General features: G+C 42.2%; 1 protein-coding gene across 4 annotated transcripts in view; it reads right to left on the bottom strand.

Moving 5' to 3' along the window:
* Window positions 1-23,750, bottom strand: part of lin54 (lin-54 DREAM MuvB core complex component) — a 95,654-nt gene that overhangs the window by 12,705 nt on the left and 59,199 nt on the right. For 3 of the 4 annotated variants that reach the window (XM_063043460.1, XM_063043459.1, XM_063043458.1), the window contains 4 exons: window positions 16,847-17,044; window positions 14,174-14,265; window positions 10,425-10,496; window positions 2,985-3,087 (listed from right to left, as the gene is read on the bottom strand). In XM_063043460.1, the coding sequence (XP_062899530.1) occupies window positions 2,985-3,087; window positions 10,425-10,496; window positions 14,174-14,265; window positions 16,847-17,044 (465 nt within the window). Of the gene's footprint in view, window positions 1-2,588; window positions 2,879-2,984; window positions 3,088-10,424; window positions 10,497-14,173; window positions 14,266-16,846; window positions 17,045-23,750 lie in introns of those variants that run through there. The other variant, XM_063043462.1, reaches the window with a different exon arrangement.

Below are 23,750 nucleotides of genomic sequence, written 5' to 3' on the forward strand. Positions count from 1 at the left end.
GGTGAACGCAGCAGGCCAGGCAGCATCTCTAGGAAGAGGTGCAGTCGATGTTTCAGGCCGAGACCAAGGATCCTGACGAAGGGTCTCGGCCTGAAACGTCGACTGCACCTCTTCCTAGAGATGCTGCCTGGCCTGCTGCGTTCACCAGCAACTTTGATGTGTGTTGCTTGAGGGGAAGTAATGAGGCTGGTCAGTAGGTGACAGGTTGAACAAGGAGGAGTGAAGGATGACGGTCACATAGAACCAGGTAGGGAAGGAGTTGGGAAACAGAAACAGGTGAATGATAAATGGTGCAGACAAAAAGAAAAAGACAGAAGCAGCTTGGGAGGGTAAGGGGGTTAGGAATGCCAAAAAGTGAAGACAGCTAGGAGGATGATAAGTGGGAATACAAAGATTATCTGTATTGGAATCAGACAAGCATGGAAGATAATGATTGGAACCATAGGAGAGAGGTGAAAAGCAAATGGAACTAGAAGGGAGGAAGAGGCAGGGAATCCAATGGGAAAAATGTGTAGATGGTAGATTGGTGGAAAAAGAGGAAATAAAAGGGAGGACTGGAAATGGATTGGGGTGGGTGGAGCAGAAAAAATAACAAAACACAGGAGACAGGAATTAGCTGATACTGGAAAAATTCAATGGGCCGTAGACTACCCTGGTGGAATGTAGGGATTTGCTTCTCTAATTTGCAATGACCCATATCCTGGCAGTGGAAAAGGCCAAGAAGAGGTCAGTTCGGAACAGGAATGGGAATGAAGTTGAAATGGCATAAAATCAGGGGCTCAGGATGGTCACCGCAGACAGAGAACAGCTACTCCTCAGTCTGGTCTCACTGAGTAGGCTACAGCAGGAGCACTGGATGCAATAAAGGGAAAAGAAACATAGTGAAAGGTGAGTGTGTGTGGAAGAAAAACTCTTTGAGAGTGTGCTTTACCTAATATTGAAAACCTATTGTTCATACCATTGGGTCATAATCTACCCTAACAGAAATTACAAACTGATGGTCATCCAATTTGCATTTGGCATCTCCATAGCAATAGAGAAGGCTGCTTACAGACAGGTTGGTGTGTGAGTGGGAAGAGATACGAGATTGCCGTCACAGACAGAACACAGGTGCTGCACAAGAGTCAAATGCTTCCTTTTCAACTATATTTTTATTTTCGGTTTTAAATTTTAAGAAGATACTATAATCATATTGTCAAGGTTCAAAGATGGGAAGCAAATTTCCTTGTCTGAGCCATCAATCCAGGCCTTCTGATTATAGAGATAATTTTAATGCACAATACCATTAATCCTTACAAAGAATTTACTAAGACCACACGAATATGACAATCACAGTTTAAGAGAAATTAATTATTCCTTTCTGAAAGAAGTTGCCATGTAATCATTTTGTGCCTAATAAAGGTTCATGGCCTAAAATCCTGTTGTCCATATCATACATTGTTGGAGGGTTATCCAGCTGCTAATTCTCTTCCATAAAGTGCTCCAAAAGGCATGTGTTTCTAACAGCCTATGACAACCAAGTCCAACTCTTGGCCTTCATGTATGACTTAGCTGCTAGGCCCAGCGGAACTGTTTCTACTGACGAGAAGGGGCAAAGGTGGACCACTGGCACCTCAAAACCAGTTGCTTCGGGTAGGTGGGGCTTGTCAGTCTTGGACAGCAGCCCGCCTAGGAGAAGGAAAACTCTGATTTTAAACCTCCACTGCCTTGCGGCCATACCCACCCATGGGAAAGGCTTCGGGAGTAAACCCCAAGGAAGAAATCCAGAGCCGGGGTCCCTAAGGCAGTTTGATGTTGTTTACAACTTCACTCTGGCAACCTCTGTGACGACACTGGTGCCAAGCTGTATCAGCGCTTGCCCTTCCCTTGGACTACATCAGTGACGTGGAGAGGGGGAACCCACTGCATGGGCAACAGCCGGTTCTTCAAATCTTCCTGCCCAGGCTTGCACCCTGGAGAGGACACAGTCCATCAGAGGCACAAACCCATGATTCCCTGGGAATGATGGCTGCCTACGTATCTACACAATTCTCTCGCTTAGTTGTTCCATTTACAGTAGTATGTACATCTATGTAATCTCTACGAATGGAACAAAATTAGAGCCAGTTCAAAATGCTGGAAGAGGACAGCAGGAAGAACATCCACATAACTTCTCCAACTTTGTTTTTACTTCTTTAAAATCAAATAAATTTGCATTCCCAAGGGTGCCAGATTTCGGACAATGGATCTGCAGAGGATTCCGAATGTAAGCTATGTATGTGAGGGAACTATCTCTTAAAGGTAGGTGACGACAATGTTCCAATTAGGTCACAAATAGCCAAATAAACTTGCAGTTAATGTTCAGGAAAATAGCAAACTATTCTCATGGATTAAAGAGCCACTTGTAACTGACATCATAACATAACAGATAACATGTTTGAGTATTCTTGTAAGCTTTCAAAATCCTGTGTGAAGAACAGGAAGACAATCAATAAGCATACATTATCGTTAAGCTGCCTCAGGCATTTTATTGATAAATATCCAAAGCTCAATGATGAGAATTCCAAAAGCAAAATGACTCAACAGCCAAGAAATAAACTTATCACAGTAGCACATTTATCCATTTGCACTCCTCTGCTGTGTACTTCACAACTGAAATCTGCATTTTCTGAAGGAACTGGCACTTTGATGAGGGAAAATTCAAAGTTTTGTGCACTCCACGCAGCCTACTTTCATGTGCACTCTTTTGGAAAGTTGCAAGCAAGCTCAATCCTCATGAAATCTGTTACACAGGCAGGCATCTTTGCCCAAGTTTCTCAGTGTTGAGGGAGGTGGCAGGAATAATGAAGTTTTGAAGGCTGTAATACATTCTAAAATCGGTGATGTTGAGTAGGTGAGCCTGGTGAAAACAGGTTAATGATGGAAATTATCATTCCCTGTAGTGCTCTGAACACTTTACACAAATTACACCCTTACATTAGAGACACACAAGGAATCTCACTCACCTTTATTGCTTTCAGCCGCTCAGCTTCGTGATCCAGATTATTAAAACAGTTGGTACAATTGCAACTATTGCAAAATTCTCCATTTGCAAAGCAATCACAGTATCTAAATGAATAAATATTTATTGATTTTAGATGATTTACATCAAACAGAAAGATTTCACATAAATAAAATAAATGACAATTACCCCCTCAGATTGTGCACCATTCTTAGATAACACAAAGATTCCAACTTTTATCTATATGATCCTATCACTGTAAAATATATTAGAGATACAACCAGGGAGCTGTCATCCATTCCAGACCGGTCTAAGAAGGCACATCATTGTGAAGTTGCTTGTATGGAGTGCAAATGATCAGCTTAATTGCCAGCTGACAGATCACATGAACCATTTGTGTCTTAGCAGTGGGAGAGCAGGGTCAGAGATCACCAAAATGAAGATGCTAGCAGTACTCTACATGTGAGAGGATTATACCTAGCTGTCATATACAAGAACACAATAAGAGCAGTGGACAACTGTGCCTTTCAAACCTGTCCTGCCATTCAGTGCAATCATGGCTGCTATACTAGCCTCTACTTCTTTTGCACCAGTTTCCCAGAGCCCTCAATTCCTCAATCTTTCATGCAATCATCTAACTCCACCTTGAGAAATTCTAACAATTTGCCTCCATGACTCTCTGAACAGAGATGTTCACAGATACACTATTCTCTGAGAGAAGAGATTTCTACGCACCTCAGTTTTAAATGACTGGCCCTTTAATTTGTATCTATATCCCCTTTGAGGCTTTCCCACCAGTGAAAACATCTTCACATTCACATTATCAAGCCACTTACACCTGTTTGAATAAGGCCATCCATCATTCTTCTGAAAACCAAGAAATAGAACCACTTGAATGGACAGCCTCACATCCCAGGTACAGACTACTGTAGTACTATTAGTCCCTTCCGTTTAATACAAGTACATAAAAGTATCAAATAAAAAAACAAAACTGTAAATTACAACAATTAATCTGGCTTCAATTGTTCTGTAACAATATGCAACAAATGTGTAGTCTGAAAACAAAACACAAGTGGTCTAGTCAATCTTCATCAAATCCAATTTAATCAGAGCATAATAAATGGAAGATGTAGTGGTGATTCAGTGCCTTGCTCTTGCTCTGCTGTTCAGCAAGACCGTGACTGATCTCTAATCAGCAGTAATCTCTCACCATTTAAAAAAAAAGTTCTGTTTTTCCGATCTTTCCAGTAAATTTGAACCAATGTAATTTCTTCCCACGTATTCAAAACCCACCCTTCTTGTTGTGTCTTAATTATCATTATCTGCTCCCGTATCATTTAACTCTCCCAGTCCATTGCATCTTACTTCTTCCCACTTCAACCAATTCAGTTTAAATGGTTCCCAAAAGCAAAGTATCTTCTACAAGATTACTGATTGCAGTCCTGTTGCTAGGAACCCATCCATCTTGATTAGGTTCTTGCATACCCAAAACTGGTTCACGTACACAAAAAAGTACTTCCTTTAGTACCTTGACTCCAGGCATGCATTAACATACCTTATATTCCCATTTCCACTTTTATTGGACCATGACATTGTGAGCAATTCAAAGATTACCATCTTTTGAGTGCATGCATTTTAATTTCTCTTCCAGCTCCTGAAAACCCAACTAAACTACATTAGCTATAATCCTTCCCTTTATAATTCATTGTGTTGCTCAAACATAACGACTCCCAATCATTTCTTCTTCTAATGGAAAATGATGCCTTCCTGGTGGCAGGATAGAGGATGTTGAAATCTAATGCTGAGTACTGGTTTAAGTATTCAACATGTTAAGATGATTCTTGCCTTTTCAAATAGGCATTTACCACCCAAAATTTGTAGCTGCAATCACCTTCTAAGATTTGATGATCACATGTACATCAAAAACACTGTGAAATGTGTCATTTGTGTTAACAAAAATAAATCAAAATAAATTTATTATCAAATTTATGTCACCATATACAACCCTGAAATTCATTTTCTTGTGGGCTTACTCAATAAATCCATTATAGAATCACTGAAAGACCGCTGCAACTTGGGCATTCAAACAGTGCGCAAAAGAGAAATGCTTAAATACCAAAAAGAAATATTAATAATAAATAAATATCGAGAACATAAGATGAAGAGTTCTTGAAAGTAAGTCCACAGGTTGTGAGAACATTTCAATGATGGGGCAAGTGAAGTTATCCCCTTTGGTTCAAATGCCTGATTGTTGAGGGTCAATAACGCTTCCTGAACGTGATGTTGTGAGGCCTGAGGCTCTTGTTTCTTCTTCCTGATGTTAGCAGCAAAAAAAGCAGCATGTCCTATGTGGTGGGAGTCTGTGATGTTTCATGTTGATGTGCTCATGGTGGGGATGGCTGTACCCATGATAGACTGGGCCATATCCACCACTTTTTGTAGGATTTCCATTCAAGGGCATTGGTGTTTCCATACCAGGCTGTGAGGCAGTCAGTCAATATACTCTCCACTGCACATTCATGGAAGTTTATCACAGTTTTAGATGTCTTGCCAAATCTTCGCAAGTTCCCAAGGAAGTACAGGCGCTGCCGTGCTTCCTCCATAATTGTACTTGCGTGCTGGGCCCAGGACAGGTGTTCCAAAATAATAACATTGAAGAATTTGAAGCTGCTGACCCTCCCCACCTCTTATCTCCTAATGAGGATTGGCTTATGGACCTCTGGCTTCCTCCTTGTGAAATCAATAATTAACTCCTTGGTGTTGCTGACTTTGTGGTTAAGGCGCCTCTCAGCCAGATTTTCAATCTTCTTCCTATATGCTGATTTATCCCCACCTTTGATACAGTGTCGTCAGCAAACTTGAATGTGGCATTGGAATTGTGCTCAGCCACGCAGTCATTCGTGTAAAGTGAGTAGAACAGGGGGCGAAGCACACAGCCTTGTAGTGCACCTGTGCTGATGGAGATCGTGAAGAAGATGTTGTTGCCAATCTGAACTGACTGGAGTCTGCAAGTGAGGAAACTGAGGATCCAATTGCACAAGGAGGTATTGATGCCAAGACCTTCAAGCTTATTGATTAGTTTTGAGGAGATGATGGTGTTAAACGCCGAGCTGTATTTGATAAGGAGCATGCTGATGTATGCATTTTTGCTGTCCAGATGTTCAGGGTTGAGTGAAGAGCCAATGAGATAGCATCTGCTGTGGATCTCTTACTCCATTAGCAAATTAGAGTGCATCAAAGTCACTTCTCAGACAGGAGTTGACATGCTTCATCACCAACCTCTCAAAACACGTCTGCTTCACTGTGGATGTAAGTGCTACTGAACGATAGTCATTCAGGCAGCTCGCCATGTTCTTCTTAGACACCAGTCTAATTGAAACCTGCTTGAAGCAGGTAGGTACCTCAGACTGCTAAAGTGAGAGGCTAAAGATCTCAGTGAACACTCTAGCCAGTTGATCAGTACAAATCTTTAGTACTTGGCCAGATGCTTTTCGTGGGTTCACATTCCTGAAGGCTGCTTTGTAAGTCGACCTTACGGACTGAAATCACAGGATCACTGGGGGCTGTGGGAGCTTGTGATGGTTTCTCCATGTTTTGACGGACAAATCGAGCATAGAAGACATTGACCTCATCTGGAAGTGAAGCCCTGTTGTGCTTATGTCACTTGATTTAACTTTATAAGAGACGACAGTATTCAAGCCCTGCCACAACAGTTGAGCATCCTGCGTTGGTTCAAGTTTAGTCTGGAATTGCCATTTCATTCATGAGGTAGCTTTCTGGAGATAGTACTTGGACATCTCGTAACTTTCTTGGTCACCAAACTTGAAGACTTTTGTGGAGACACACTGTCTACAGCTGCTTTAATAAAGTCCATGACAACCATGGTGTATTCATTCAGATCCTCAGATGAGTCATAAACACGGCCCAGTCCACCGATTTGAAACAATCCCATAGCCATTCCTCTCACATATATCAAAGTTGCTGGTGAACGCAGCAGGCCAAGCAGCATCTGTAGGAAGAGGTGCAGTCAACGTTTCAGGCCGAGACCCTTCGTCAGGACTAACTGAAGGAAGAGTGAGTAAGGGATTTGAAAGTTGGAGGGGGAGGGGGAGATCCAAAAAGATAGGAGAAGACAGGAGGGGGAGGGATAGAGCCGAAAGCTGGACAGGTGATAGGCAAAAGGGATACGAGAGGATCATGGGACAGGAGGTCCGGGAAGAAAGACGGGGGGGGGTGACCCAGAGGATGGGCAAGAGGTATATTCAGAGGGACAGAGGGAGAAAAAGGAGAGTGAGAGAAAGAATGTGTGCATAAAAATGAGTAACAGATGGGGTACGAGGGGGAGGTGGGGCCTTAGCGGAAGTTAGAGAAGTCAATGTTCATGCCATCAGGTTGGAGGCTACCCAGACGGAATATAAGGTGTTGTTCCTCCAACCTGAGTGCGGCTTCATCTTTACAGTAGAGGAGGCCGTGGATAGACATGTCAGAATGGGAATGGGATGTGGAATTAAAATGTGTGGCCACTGGGAGATCCTGCTTTCTCTGGCGGACAGAGCGTAGATGTTCAGCAAAGCGGTCTCCCAGTCTGCGTCGGGTCTCGCCAATATATAAAAGGCCACATCGGGAGCACCGGACGCAGTATATCACCCCAGTCGACTCACAGGTGAAGTGATGCCTCACCTGGAAGGGCTGTTTGGGGCCCTGAATGGTGGTAAGGGAGGAAGTGTAAGGGCATGTGTAGCACTTGTTCCGCTTACACGGATAAGTGCCAGGAGGGAGATCAGTGGGGAGGGATGGGGGGGACAAATGGACAAGGGAGTTGTGTAGGGTGCGATCCCTGCGGAATGCAGAGAGAGGTGGGGAGGGAAAGATGTGCTTAGTGGTGGGATCCCGTTGGAGGTGGCGGAAGTTACGGAGAATAATATGTTGGACCCGGAGGCTGGTGGGGTGGTAGGTGAGGACTAGGGGAACCCTATTCCTAGTGGGGTGGTGGGAGGATGGAGTGAGAGCAGATGTATGTGAAATGGGGGAGATGCGTTTAAGAGCAGAGTTGATAGTGGAGGAAGGGAAGCTCCTTTCTTTAAAAAAGGAAGACATCTCCCTCGTCCTAGAATGAAAAGCCTCATCCTGAGAGCAGATGCGGCGGAGACAGAGGAATTGCGAGAAGGGGATGGCGTTTTTGCAAGAGACAGGGTGAGAAGAGGAATAGTCCAGATAGCTGTGAGAGTCTACTTATAGTAGACATCAGTGGATAAGCTGTCTCCAGAGACAGAGACAGAAAGATCTAAAAAGGGGAGGGAGGTGTCGGAAATGGACCAGGTAAACTTGAGGGCAGGGTGGAAGTTGGAGGCAAAGTTAATAAAGTCAACGAGTTCTGCATGCGTGCAGGAAGCAGCGCCAATGCAGTCGTCGATGTAGCGAAGGAAAAGTGGGGGACAGATACCAGAATAGGATGTAGCGAAGGAAAAGTGGGGGACAGATACCAGAATAGGATGTAGTGAAGGAAAAGTGGGGGACAGATACCAGAATAGGGATGTAGCGAAGGAACAGTCCTTCCAGGTGAGGCATCACTTCACCTGTGAGTCGACTGGGGTGATATACTGCGTCCGGTGCTCCCGATGTGGCCTTTTATATATTGGCGAGACCCAACGCAGACTGGGAGACCGCTTTGCTGAACATCTACGCTCTGTCCGCCAGAGAAAGCAGGATCTCCCAGTGGCCACACATTTTAATTCCACATCCCATTCCCATTCTGACATGTCTATCCATGGCCTCCTCTACTGTAAAGATGAAGCCACACTCAGGTTGGAGGAACAACACCTTATATTCCGTCTGGGTAGCCTCCAACCTGATGGCATGAACATCGACTTCTCTAACTTCCGCTAAGGCCCCACCTCCCCCTCGTACCCCATCTGTTACTCATTTTTATGCACACATTCTTTCTCTCACTCTCCTTTTACTCCCTCTGTCCCTCTGAATATACCTCTTGCCCATCCTCTGGGTCACCCCCCCCCTTGTCTTTCTTCCCGGACCTCCTGTCCCATGATCCTCTCGTATCCCCTTTTGCCTATCACCTGTCCAGCTCTCGGCTCTATCCCTCCCCCTCCTGTCTTCTCCTATCATTTTGGATCTCCCCCTCCCCCTCCAACTTTCAAATCCCTTACTCACTCTTCCTTCAGTTAGTCCTGATGAAGGGTCTCGGCCTGAAACGTCGACTGCACCTCTTCCTACAGATGCTGCTTGGCCTGCTGCGTTCACCAGCAACTTTGATGTATGTTGCTTGAATTTCCAGCATCTGCAGAATTCCTGTTGTTAGCCATTCCTCTACCTCCCACGACAATCTCTTTTGGTCCTAATCTCTGGAGCTTTGCTCTTTAGGTTCTACCTATATGCAGGTAAGAGAAGGACAGCCAACTGATCCAATTTACTGAATTGCAGCCTGGGCATGAACAGTAAGATATCCCCACCTTAGTATAACAGGTCCAGACACAGTGATCTACTGTGTTTGTACCTCTGGTAGTACAGGTTATATACTGATGGTAATTGGGCAGGGTTTTCTTCAAACAAGCCTTGTTACAAAGCATCTCAAAATACCCAACTGGCATAGGGATTGCAGGCAACAGAACTAATTTCCCCATCTAAACAAAGTCTGGTCTCAAGAATCATCTGTAATATACAGCAAGACATCTTTATTCTCATACTCCAAACCTCTGATACTGGAGCCTAACACAATATTTGCTGTCCAAAATGTAAGCAATCACTACTTACGAATAGCAACATTTATTTGTCTCACAGGTGAACACTTCCCCAAGTAACACTCATTCTACAACTTTTTATGCCCTACCTACAGTGCATTTTTAAACCTAGCTTTGTATTGTCAAATTTTGTCCCTGCTTATAATATATTGATCTACATCGTTGAGATCCAAGCAGCACTCTTTGTGGCACTCTATCAGTTACACCTTCATTTTATCAATGAAGATATCAATGTCCTTCCTATAACCAATCCTCAAATTTCTGCCAATATATTATTCCAAAGCCATGAGGTCAAACTGACATAACATAGCTGTGTAATATCTCATAAAATGCTTTCTTGAATATCCTTCTCTCCTCACCCAGCCTGTCAATAATACAACCAAAAACCTCTAAAAGATTCAAGCACTTTTTCTACAAGTTTTGCTTCTTTGACCAACTTATTCTTTAGGAGAAAGGCCTTTCTTGCTAATCTGGAAGGGAAATAAAACTAGGTTCCAGTGGCATTATTATAGGATTTAGCATATATCAAAAAGGTAGCAAATTCAGCTCTACAACATATTTTGCAGTAGTTTGAGATGGGTTGGGGAAAGGCGGAAGTTGGGGATCTGGTACTATGGTTGAAATTAACATTAAAAAAAAAGCCTTTTACATTTGGCTTATTGTAATAGGTCTGCAAACTTCCTACTTACAGTTTGAGGCACTGAGATTTTGTACAATTACAAGGTTTCCGAGGCCGTGATCCTGATTCTGATGTGGATGATCTGCATAAAAGGAAGAGTAGGAAAGAGAAAGTAAGTAGATGGAAAGAGGAAATCAATAGCAGCACTGAATAATTCCATGCTGCTAAATGTCAGAATTACAGATAACAAAACAGAATTAATTCAACATACACATAATTTATTGGTCACAATGTGCTCTTCATTTAGTCCAAAAAGTTTATTGTCTTATTTTTCTTTCCAAAATTTCTATTTGACAGCGTTATAAAGTAGCGTGGAACTGCTCCCAGAAAAATGGAGGCTATACTACCAATTAATGTTTCAACAAATCATCTGCTCAATTAAGAAGTTATTTTCTAAATGCAGTAAAAATCTTATAAAATATAATTAGAAAAGTGATTGAACCAGACAGATAACCTGAATTCAGCCCAAAGTGGAAAAGGGACTGTGTCCACAAATGCACTTTAGTCAACAAATCTTTCTATCAACCCACTTACAGGATTACATTTATGTGTTACATCAAAATCCTGCTAGAGGAAATACGACTACCTAGATAGCAACGAACTGGTCGCTAATGGAGTAACAGGTCTTTCCCGGTGCTCCTAGCTTACTTCCTTTTCTGCTTCCAACCTTTTGAAATATTACTGTTAAACCTGTTATTATCTTACTATGGCTACCAAAGCAGCTTTAGAACCCATTACGGGCTTGCTTCAAAAGTTTTCAACAGACTCGCAAAAGCTTACTGGGGAGTTTCATCAATTCAGAAAAGAAGCATCGGCCGATTCATAACAAATCAGCTTTGAAGTTAAATAGGTACAAAACTAGATGTTATTCAAGAAACTTTAATTGAGCATGATAAGAGGATAAAAGAGCATGAAGAGATTATAACAATACTGGATAAGAAAACTGATGATCTGCAAAAGCTGTATGAAAAACAATCCAAGTCCAACGGAAAACTGAGACAGAAAAATAAGAGACCTTTTACGGTCTCAAATATGTACATTTCCTAAAAGTCCTGATAAGAATCTACTTGATGTAATTTTTAATTTGAAACCTTTTTATAATGGATCTATATCGAATATTTATAATATGTTGCTGGGAATGAGAAGTGTTCATTTAGGTAAAATTAAAAATCTTTGGGAACTAGACTTACAGACTTCAATTTCTGAGGAAACTTGGAATGAAATTTTTAAATTGGTTAACACTTCGTTATGCGCTCACCACTCTCTTCTACAATTTAAAGTGGTCCATAGGGCCCATATGACTGAGGCTAAGTTGTCTCGCTTTTATTTGGATATATCTCCTTATTGTGATAATGGAGAAGCTTCACTCAGTCATATGTTCTGGACATGCCCAAATCTTGAAAAATATTGGCAAATCTTGAAAAATATTGGAAAGAAGTATTTCAAACTTTCTCGATACTTTTTAAAGTAAAATTTAAGCCTAATCCTTTGACCACTTTATTTGGTATTGTTGGAGAAAAGGATAGTTATTTTGGAGAAATCTGATTTGCACATTTTGGCTTTCATTTCTCTTATGGCCAGAAGGACGCTCTTGCTTAAATGGAAAGATGCGGTGCCGCCCATTCACATTAAACGGCTGCGTGATGTGATGTCATGTTTAGATTTAGAGAAGATTCGGTGTTCAATTTCTGAATCTGGCCAAGACTTTCAAACATTGTGGGGACCTTTTTGAACTATTTTCAAAACCTTTGATTTGCTGTTAAAGCACAGATGATGGCTAATAATAATATTTTCTTTTCCTTTTTTCTTCTTTACTAATCAGCTTTGGTCTTGGTAGTGGGTTAGATTTTTTCCATATAATAAATTTACTATATTTCAATATTATGAATTAATCAATTTGTATAAATATAGAGTAAGGCGTTTGTATGTGCAATTCAGTATAATGTATTTGATATATTTCTTTTTTCTTGAACTCTGTATTCTCCTATGTAGAAAATTAATAAAAATATTGAAAAAGAAAAGGTACAAATTTTGCTTTTGACCAAAAGTGAAAACATTCCCTACTGTCTTCCACCACCAATATCTTTTTTAACTGTCATTAATTTTCTGTACAGCAGACTACTCAAGTGATGAGTAGTGATTATTACATTTGTATATGTTTGAATTAACTGACATTATCCCCTTAGTTTTAACAAATAATAAAATATATTCCAGAAGATTGACATTTAGCACAAGTTGCATACAAGATACAACTTAAAAAGTAAACAGTACAATGCTAATGGTGCTTCTTAAGTGATGAAACAGAGAGTTCAGCAGCTTCATGGCCTGGGGGAAGAAGCTGCTTCCCATCCTAATAGTCCTTGTCCTAATGATACAGTAGCTCCTGCCTAATGGCAGGGGGGGGGAGGTCGTCAAAGAGATTGTGGGTGGGATGGGAGGGATCCTTGACAATGCTAAGGGCCCTGCGTATTCAGTGCTTCTGATAAATATCTCAGATGGGTGGATTAGAGACCCCGATGATCCTCTCAACAATCCTTGCAATAGTTCCTGGAGCCTTGCAGTCAGATGCAGCTGGTCAGGGCACTCTCAATGGTGCTCCAATAAAAATTGGTTAGAATGGGGGCGGGGAAAGCTTCGTTTAGTGTTGAGGACCAGGTGAGATCATCCGTTATGTGCAGTGAGGAGTGGTCAGCCTGCACCTCCTAAAGTCCACAATTATCTCTTTGGGCTTGTCCATGTTGAGATTCAAATTGTTGTGCTCACACCATTCTACAAATTGCTCTACCACCTCTCTGTATGCCGTCTCCTTGTCGTTGTTAATGAGGCCAACCACTGTTGTGGTTATGATGAAATGCAAAGAGATCTTGATCAGTTAGGGAGGTGGTTATGGAATATAAAAAGATTTCAACTTCAATAAGTTTGAGGTGATACATTTTGGACAAACCACAGTAGAACTTATACAGTGGCACTGTGGCAAGGTGCTGAGGAACAGAAGAACTTGGGAGTACAAGTGTTCGATTTCCTGAAAGCAGTCGCACAAGTAGAAAGGGCGATGAAACAGGCATTTAGAGATGGCTGGCCTTCATCAGTCAAGGCATCAGGTTTAGAAGTGCGGATATATTGTCATGCAAGCCATCTGTGAGGCTGCACTTGGAGTATTGTATACAGTTTTGGTCACCCTTTTTTCTGAAAGAGATTATCAGGCTGGAGGAAAGTGCAGAAGAGATTTATGAGGATGCTGCCTGGACTGGAAGGTCTGTGTCATAGAGACAGATTAACCATGCTGGATCTTTATCCCCTGGAGCTCAGGTGAATGAACAGAAGTATATGGAATCATGAGGGGTACGGATATTATGGACAGTCAGTCTTTTTGCCAGGGTTGGGGAGTCCAAATCTAGAGGGAGCGGGTTTAAAGGAGAGCCAAGAGATAACTCATTTACACCGAGGTTGTGAGTACCTGAATAAGTGCCAGAGGAAGTGACTGTGGTGGGCACAATTGTAACATCTAAGAAGCATTTGGATAAGTACATGAAGCCAAGGGGGTTGGTTGTTGGTGTATGTGGCAAACAGGGCCAACTGAGACCAGCAGAAAGGATGCATGGACCAGTTGGGCAGGGGGGCCTGTTTCTGAGCTGTATTTCTCCATGACTCTAAAGCTAGACCGACGCTAACTGTAGGAACAAAAAGTCTGTTACTCTGCTGCCTATGTTTTTTTAAACACAGTTTTTTGTAATTCTGCAAATTAATACAATGACTTACCCATTGATCGGCAGTTTTGCTTGAGTCTGAACGTGGGATGTTGCAGAAAACCCATTGTTACTGGATATTGAAACGTAGGAAGTCTGTTGTAACTAATGAAAGGAAAAACTAAATTATTTATTGCATATTTGGACAGTTTTCTTGCCCATTTCTTATTACAGGCCGACCTTCACTAATCCGGCACCATTGGGACCTGAGGAGTGCTGGATTAGTGAAAATACCGAATTACAGAAGGATCACATTAAGCATAATCAGTGCCGGATTATCGAAGGAACTGGATTACAGGTAGTCGGATTAGTGAAGGTCAACCTGTACCAGGTATAACCTATGACAATTTCTTTCATGAATGCATCACTACAATATAATGCATTGAGAACACATTAAGAACTGAAATTCTTTCAATTTTTCTTCACTTTTCACTGAAAAGTTGTATTTTATTGGAACTTGTTACACTATCTACCCTTCACAGGAAGGCTCCTATAGGAGAAGCAATTTGATTACATCGAGTATGTTGAGTAATGTTTTTTGAACAGATTTACATTTGAAATGTAAAAGGCAGGGGTGAGAGCAGGAGGGCATGAGCAAGTTACGCGTGGGGTGCTGGGAGGTTGTCAATGAGTGAGCAAGAGACAGGTAAGGGAAGGGCAAAGGACAGCGGGAGGTGGTGGGGGTGAGTAGTGATTAGATTATGATTTCGTGAAGAGGTCTTGAATCAAGCTTAAATTGGGAAATGAGTGTGTCACTACTGGTCAGCAACCTTGTACAATCTAAGAACATGTTACAGGATCGTTACACACATGACATAACAGCCAAACCCGAATAATCACATTGTCAATTTTGCTGATGACACAACAATGGTGAGGTTCATCACCAACAACCATGAGAAAGCCTACAGAGAGGAGGTGGAAGAGCTCAAGATCTGGTGACAGGCAAGTAACATCTTCCTCAAAGTCAAGAAGACAAAGGAGACAGTTATCAACTTTAGCAGAACTCACACCATCCACACCCCTCTTTACAACTGGCAGCACAGCAGTTTCAAACTCCTGGGAGTGCGCATCTCACACAACCTCTCAGGGCCCCAGAACACATCCTATATATACAAGAAAGCTGAGGTGACTGAAGAGATCTAGACTATGCACATCAATACTTAAGACACCCTACAGATGTGCACTAGAGAGCATCCCAACATGCTGAATCACTGCATGGTACAGAAACTGTACTGTGGTGGTGAGGAAGGCTTTACAGCGGGTAGTCAAAACTGTCCAATGCATCACTGGCACCAGCATACCTGCCGTCAACGACATACATACAGAAAGCTGGCAGAAGGCAGTCAGCCATTTAAGAATGATCTCATCCACCCTGCTCATGGGACTGTCAAATGGAAGGAAGACTGCCATAGTTCACCAAGACTTCCACTTTGGAAGATTTTTAAAAGGCCATACGATCATAAGACATAGGAGAAGAATTAGGCCATTCAGCCCATTGAGTCTTCTCCGTAGCATAGCTGATCCCAGATTCCACTCAACCCCACACACCTGCCTTCTCACCATAACCTTTGAGGCTCTGGCCAATTAGGAAACGATTAACGTCCACCTAAATATACCCACGGACTTGGCCTACATCTCAGTCTATGGCAGAGCATTCCACAGATTCACTACTCTCTGGCTAAAAAAAAATCATCCTACCTCTGTTCTAAAAGGTCACCCCTCAATTCTGAGGCTGTGCCCTCTAGTTCTGGACACCCCCACCACAGGAAACATGCTCTCCACATCCACCCTATCTAGTCCTTTCAACATTCAGTACGTTTCAATGAGATCCACCCATCTTCTTTTAGATTCCAGTAGGTACAGGCCCAAAGCTGCCAAACACTTCTAATATGTTAACCCCTTCATTCCCTGAATCATCCTTGTGAACTTCCTCTGGACTCTCTCCAATGTCAATGCATCCTTTCTGAAATATGGGGCCCAAAACTGTTGACAATACTCCAAGTGTGCACAGCCTGACTAGTGTCTTATAAAGGCTCAGTGTTATCTCCTTGCATTTATGTTCTAGTCCTCTTGAAATAAATGCCAATATTGCATTTGTCTTCTTTACCACAGGCTGAACCTGTAAATTAACCTTCTGGAAGTCTTGCACGAGGACTCCTCAGTCCCTCTGCACCTCTGATGTTTGAACATTCTGCCCATTTAGATAATAGTCTGCACTATTGTTCCTTTTACCAGAATGCATTATTGTACATTTCCCAACAATGTACTACATCTACCATCTTTTTTGCCCATTCTTCCAATGTGCCTAAGTCCTGCTACAATCACATTGCTTCCTCAGCACTATCGTAAGCCTCCACCTATTTTCTTATTATCAGCAAACTTTGCTACAAAGCCATCAATTCCATTATCCAAATCATTGACAAAATGTGAAAAGTAGCAGTCCCAATGCTGACCCCTAAGAGACACCACTAGTCACTGGCAGCCAAACAGAAAAGGCCCTTTTATTTCCACTTGATGCCTAGACATTGCCCTCAGCATATTGCAGAAGAATGTACAATACATCAAAATTTAGTGCTAGAAAGGTGTTAAATAACATTACAACATCTTCTGTGCATTAAATTGTTACACTCATCTTCTTAAAATAACTCTGGGTTATTACCCCTTACAATTGGACTATTTTACTTGCCTGTGTAACGTACTGAGCTGGGACTACTGCATATCCCACGTTGCCAGCTCCAGGGGCTGGTGCCAAAACAGTGCCTGGTGGGAGATTTGTTAAATTGGGCTGGATCTGTGGTAATGCCGTTGCAGGCATAATGAGTCTCTGTTGGGGTTGGCTGGTGGTAGCCGCTTGTGTGGTGCCAGCAACTGGTTTGGGAACTACCTGCAGACAGAAATATAAAACATTTTTAATACTTGAATGCAATTCATGACAAACAAGATTAGGAAGACACAGATAGGTAAATTACAAAGACAAAAGAAATGAAATATAATATTATAAATCAATCACTTTAAATCAGAGAGAAAAAAAATGATATGAAAGGAATTTATAACAAGAAGCCCAAAGTATGCAAATTAAGGATTGCAGGAAAAGGCTGAAAAGGCTGTCCAAAGCTTCAGGATCTTGGGCTTTATAAAAAGAGGCAAAAAGAAATGCAATAACTTTAATTAGACTTTGTTGGAAAAAGGTGGATTATTCTGGCTAGTATTCTTCCATAAGGATGACAAAATCTCAGCGTTCAGATAGATGTATTGGATAAGTAACTGAAATTTAAAAACCTACAGCTGCTAGAAACCTGTCACAAAAATAGATGTTGAAAGCGTTCTGCAGCTTATGCAGCAATTGTGGAGAGAGGAGCACTTAATATTGCGGAGTGGAAAGAAGCATTGGTGATGGTGTGTAAACTTAAACAACAAATGAAACAAATACAAAAATAGGTTAGAGACAAAAGAGACAGAGAAATAAAGTACATAAAAGTACACCCACATCTAAGTGGAGAAAGAAAACTCTGGTGGGCATTTGTATATCAAAAATGGGCAGTTTTTCTTTGTTCAAATATTTGGTATTAAAGATTATTTCCATGGAAAGGCTAGATAAAGATGTCCTTCCCAGCATAAGGGAAATTAGATAGCATTTAAAACTATTTATATTCTAAACATTTTAGTAAGAAAAACAGAATGTTGGAAGAACTCAATTTCTCAAGTAGCACCTATGGAGGCAAAATGTACAAGTCAACATTAAGTTGCGACCCTGCATCAGGATGAGTGGAAGAGGGAAAAATGCCATTATATAGCAGCACGACAGGAGCAGGAACAGAACCTAGTATGTGACAAGTTGAACCAGATTGGGGGGGGGGGAGGGGGGAGATGATGGGCAGACGGAACCAGATGGGTAGGATTAGACAAATCTGTCACACCCCACCTTCCCCATCTGGCCATCATCCCCTCCCATCTGGTTCTACCTATTACACACTACTCTGTCCATCCCACCAGCTGCTACACACTGACCATCTTCCCTCTTCCTCTCAGCCCTGAAGCAAGGACTCAATACAAAATGTTGACTTGTACCTTTTGCCTTCACAGGTACTGCTTTTATCAGGTCACCCTTCAGCCTCTTGACGCTCCAGTTTGTCTAGTCTTTCCTTTGAATACTCTCTAATGCAGACAACATACTAATGAACCTCTTCTGTGGCATCTTCAAAACCTCCACATCTTTCCTGTAACATCATGTCCAGAATTGCACAGCATACTCCAAAAATGGTGTTTCTAACACGTTATATAGCTGCAACACAACTTCCCAACTTTTATACTCAATACCCTACATGATAAAGGCAAGTATGCCATATGCCATTTTTTTTAAACCACACTATCTACTTGTCTTGCCATTTTCAGAGGACTATGGACTTGCAGCTATGGTCCTGTCATTTACTGAATATTTTCCTCGTTCACTTGACCCTCTAAAGTACAACATCTCATACCTGTCCAGAACACATCTGCCATTTCTCTGCCTATATTTCCAACTGGTCTACATCCAGTTGAATCTTTTAACATCCTTCCTCAAAATCCACTTCTGCCAATTTTGGTGACGTCTGCAACTTTATTGACCAACCCTTGTAAATTCTTGACTAATTATCACCAACAGAGGTTTTCATAAGACCATAAGTTACAGGAGCAGAATCAGGCCATTCAGACCATTGAGTCTGCTCCATCATGGCTGATCAATTTCCTTCTCAGCACCAATCTCCTGCCTTCTCCCTGAAACCCTTCATGCCCTGATTTCAATATACTCAATGACTTTGCCCCCACAGCAGCCTGTGGCAATAAATTCCACAGATTCTCCACTCTCTAGCTAAAAGGAATTCCCCCTCACCTCTGTTCTAAATGGATGTCTCTCTGTTCTGAAGCTGTGGCCTATGGTCCTAGACTCTTCCACCGCAGGAAGCATCCTCTCCATATCGATTCTATTGAGGCCTTTCAACACTTGATAGGTTTCAATGAAGTCACCCCTCATTCTTCTGAATTCCAGTGAGTACAGGCCCAGAGCCAGCAAACACTCCACAAATGGTAAGCCTTTCAATCACAGAATCATTTTCAAGAACCTCCTTTGAAACTTCTCCAATATCAGCACATCCTTTCTTAGATAAGGAGCCCAGAACTGCTCACAATTTTCCAAATGAGGCCTCACCAATACTTTATAAAGCCTCAATATCACATCCTCTCAAAATGAATGCTAACTTTGCATTTACCTTCCTCACCATGACTCAACCTGTAAATTAATCTTTAGGGAATCCTGAAAGAGTCCCTTTGCAGCTCTGATTTTTGAATTTTCTCTCCATTTAGAAATTAGCCTACACTTTTATTTCTTCTACCAAACTGCGTGATCATACACTTCCCGACACTGTATTCCATCTGCCACTTTTTTGCCCATTCTCCTAATCTGTCTAAGTCCTTCTGCAGCCTCTCTGCTTCCTCAACACTACCTGTCCCTCCACCTATTGGCAAACATAGCCAAAAAGCCATCAATTCCATCACCCAAATCACTGACATCCGACATAAAAAGAAGTGGTCCCAACAGCGACTGCCGTGGAACACTACTAGCCACTGGCAACCAACCAGAAAAGGCTCCCTTTATTGCCACTCTGTGCCTCTTACCAATCAGCCAATGCTCTAACAATGCTAGTATCTTTCATGTAATACCACAGGTTCTAAACTTGTTAAGCAGCCTCATGTGGGGCACCTTGTCAAAGGCCTTTTGAAAATCCAAGTACACAACATCCACTGATTCTTTGTCTACCCTGCTTGTTATTTCCTCAGATTTGTCAGGCAATGTTTTTCCTTAAGGAAACTACCGGTATACTGACCTCAGCCTGCAAGTACTGTGAAACCATATCCTTAACAATTGACTCCAACTTCTTCCCACCCACTGAGGTCAGACTAACTGGCCTATAATTTCCTTTCTTCTACCTCTTTCTCTTCTTGAGAAGTGGAGCGACCTTTGCAGTTTTCTAGTCTTCTGGAACCATGCCAGAGTCTATTGATTCTTGAAAGATCATTGCTAATGCCACCAGAATCTCTTAAGCCACCTCTTTCAGAGCCCTGGGGTGTAGATTATCTGGGCCGGGTGCTTTATCTACCTTCAGACTTTTCAGTTTCCCAAGCACTTTCCCCATAGTAGTGGCAACTTCATTCACTTCCGACCCGACATGCACGAACTTCTGGCATACTGCTAGTGCCTTCTAACGTAAAGACTAATGCAAAATACTTATTCAGTTCATCCACTATTTCCTTGTTGCCCCCTCGTACTACCTCCCCACCATTTTCCAATGGTCTGATATCTCTTTTACCCTTATATATCTGAAGAAATATTTGGTATCCCCTTTACTATTATTGGATAGCTTGCCTTCGTATTCCTTCTGACTTTTTAGTTGCCATCTATTGGTTTTTAAAAGCTATCTAATGCTCTAACTTCCCACTAATTTCTGCTCTATTATATGCCCTCTCTTTGGTTTTTAAATTGGCTTTGACTTCCCTGGTCAGCCATGGTTGTGTCATCCTGCCCTTAGAATACTTCCTCTTTGGGATATCTATCCTGCGTTTCCCGAATTGCTCTCAGAACTTCCAGCAATTGCTGCTTTGCTGAGCTAAGTAGTTATGGCGCCCAACGGCAACTCCTTTGCTTGCATCTTTGAAAACAGCCCTATTTCCATCTTTAATATCTCTATTTTACCCTTTCAGGGTTTTTTTGAAGACCCTGACCTGGAGTTACACGCTGACTACAGTTCTTTATGGGAATGGGACCCGCTCTCGGGGTTCCACAATCGGCCGCTATTTGGCATGCCAAAGTCTCGGCCTAAGATTTTGGCACGGTTTCAGAAGCCTAGGATCTCTAGTAACTGGAGACGGGCGGATCAAAGATTGGTGTCGCCACAGGAGACCCATGTGTCTTTGGGGAAGTTGGAACATCTGCTGTGTGCCTGGGGACCCGGGATCCTTGTGATTTCCAGGCACAGAGCTCGAAAAAAGCGATGTAATGGACTTTTAACATCGTAATCCAGTGAGTTGTTTATTATGTCTCCCTGCTTGCTGGAAAATGGAACGCAGTCACCTCTTTCTCCTTTATTAGGAGAGAGAGAGCCTGCAGCATGTCGAATTATCGGGTGAACAATGTAGTCTTTGGGGTAACTGCAAGTCTGTGTCTTTGCTATTGCTTTGCTCCCACTTGAGCGCTGGTAGCGGGTGTGCTTTGTTTTTGCCGGTAGGGGAAGGGGGGATTGTTGCTCGCTGCCACTTACGCGCGGGAGGAGGAAGCTGAGGGGACTTTGGGGTTCTAACATTTAACTGTCATTCATGCTTTGGGGCACTCCTCTGTTTTCGTAGATGGTTGCGAAGAAAAAAAGCATTTCAGGATGTGTATTGTATACATTTCTTTGACATTACTTGAACCTTTGATTCCTGCTAGTGTTCCCTTCCAACTAACTTTGGCCAGCTCCTTTTTCATGCCTCTGCAATTCCCTTTACTTCACTGTAATATTGATACATCTGACTTCAGCTTCTCCCTCTCAAATTGCAGGGTGAATTCTATCGTATTATGATTACTTGTCCCTCAGGGTTCCTTCACCTTAAACTCTCTAATCAGTTCCGGTTCATTGCACAACAGTTAATCCAGAATAAATTATCCCCTAATGGGCTCAACCATGAGCTGCTCTAAAAAGCCATCTTGTAAGCATTCTGCAAATTCCTCCTCTTGGAATCCAGCATCAACCTGATTTTCCCAATCTACCTTCATATTGAAATCCTAATGACTATCATAAAATTGTCCTTTTGATATGCATTTTCTATCTCCTGTTGCAATTTGTAGCTCAGCAAAGATCCTTGCAGATCATCATCTCACAGGTCACAGACCTTCAGTCAGAACAGCCCTCCACCACTAATCTCTGTCCTTTATGGCCAAATCAGCTTTGAATTTAATCTACCAGGTCTCCCTGGATCCCACATGCCTTAATCCTCTAGATTAGTCTACCATAAAGGACCACTGTCACAAGTTTACTAAAGTTCTCATGTACAATATCCATTGCCCTACCCTCAATCATCTTGGTTACCTCTTCAAAAAAATTAAGTTTGTAAGAAATGACTGCCACTTCATGAAGCTACTTTCCTAGAGGTGATGATATTCTGTCCTTAAGAAATTTTCCAAGAATTTCCCTTCTAGTGATGCAAGGCTCAATGATTTTTAATTTCCTGGTTTGTCTTTATTGTCTTCTTTTACAGAAGAATTACACTGGCTGTTCTCCAGTCCTCTAGGCATGGCCTGTAGCTAAAGAGGATACAAAGATCTCTGCCGTGAGGCTGTTGTTGGCCCTCAGGAACAGGTTCCATTAGGCCATGGAGACTTACTCATCTCAAGGTTCGTTAACAGGCACAACATCTCCTCTTCGAAATCAACATGTTCTAGAATACTCCTCCCTGACCTCACTGCTCTCCATTTCCTTCTTCATGATGAATACAAAAGTACTTGGTTTGTACCTCTCCCACTCCCTCTGGCTCCAGGCATGAAATCTCTCCTTCGTCCTTGAATGGTCCTACCCTTTCCTTAGAAATCTCTTTAATCCTACTTGCCAAGGATATTCATGGCCCGTTTTAGCCCTCATCATTTCTTGTGCACATTCTTTCCTGTTTCCTTTCTATTCTTCAAGGGCTCTGCCCAACTTCAGCTTTTTCATGGAATGAGAATGGATATCGGAATTAAAATGCTTGGCCACTGGGAAGTTCTGCTTTTGGCAGATGGAGTGGAGGAGCTTGACAAAGCAGTCCCCCGATTTATGATGGGTCTCACCAGTGTAGAGGAGGCTGCATCGGCAGCACCGGACACAATAGATGACCCTAGCAGATTCGCAGCTGGAGTGCTGCCTCACCTGGAAGTGCTGTTTGGGGCCCTGAGTGGAGGCGAGGGAGGAGGTGAATGGGCAGGTGTAGCACTGAGGCTGTTTGCAGGGATAAGTGCCAGGAGGGAGATCAGTGGGGAGGGATAAATGGACAAGAGAATCACGGAGAGAGCAATTCCTGCAGAATACTGTTATAAAAGGTCTTTCCTCAATTTAACACTCCAATATTCTCCATGCAACCCCCACCCCCTAGACAAATTTCAGTCTCATCTCTATCCGTAACTATCTGAAAACACTGAATGTTCCCCTGCAAATTCCGATCACCTAGCCAGCTTGATTCCCCCAATATAAGGTCTAGTTGAAAATAGCTTTAAAATCAGAGAATTGGGAAACTTATGGAAACATGATCACATAAAAGTCAGCTAGGAAAGACTGTGAGCTTGAAGAAAGATTCTGTCTATGCCTGAAAGGCTCCATAATATTCTGCCCATTTAAAAAGTAGCAATAAAAATAACCATGGCTATCTTGCAGTCTTGTAGTTAAAGGTGAGAGATAAGAAAAGGTAGAGGCAGTAAATAAACATTGAAGATATAGTATCTGCAGTATAAAGAAAGGAACCAGGAGTTCATTCATGGTAAAGAAATTAAGGTAGGTAATGTCACGATATACCAAAATAAACCTGAAATCTCCTCAACTTGGTAATCTGTA

Source organism: Mobula hypostoma, chromosome 3, assembly GCF_963921235.1.
Source record: "Mobula hypostoma chromosome 3, sMobHyp1.1, whole genome shotgun sequence".
Lineage (NCBI taxonomy): Eukaryota > Metazoa > Chordata > Chondrichthyes > Myliobatiformes > Myliobatidae > Mobula > Mobula hypostoma.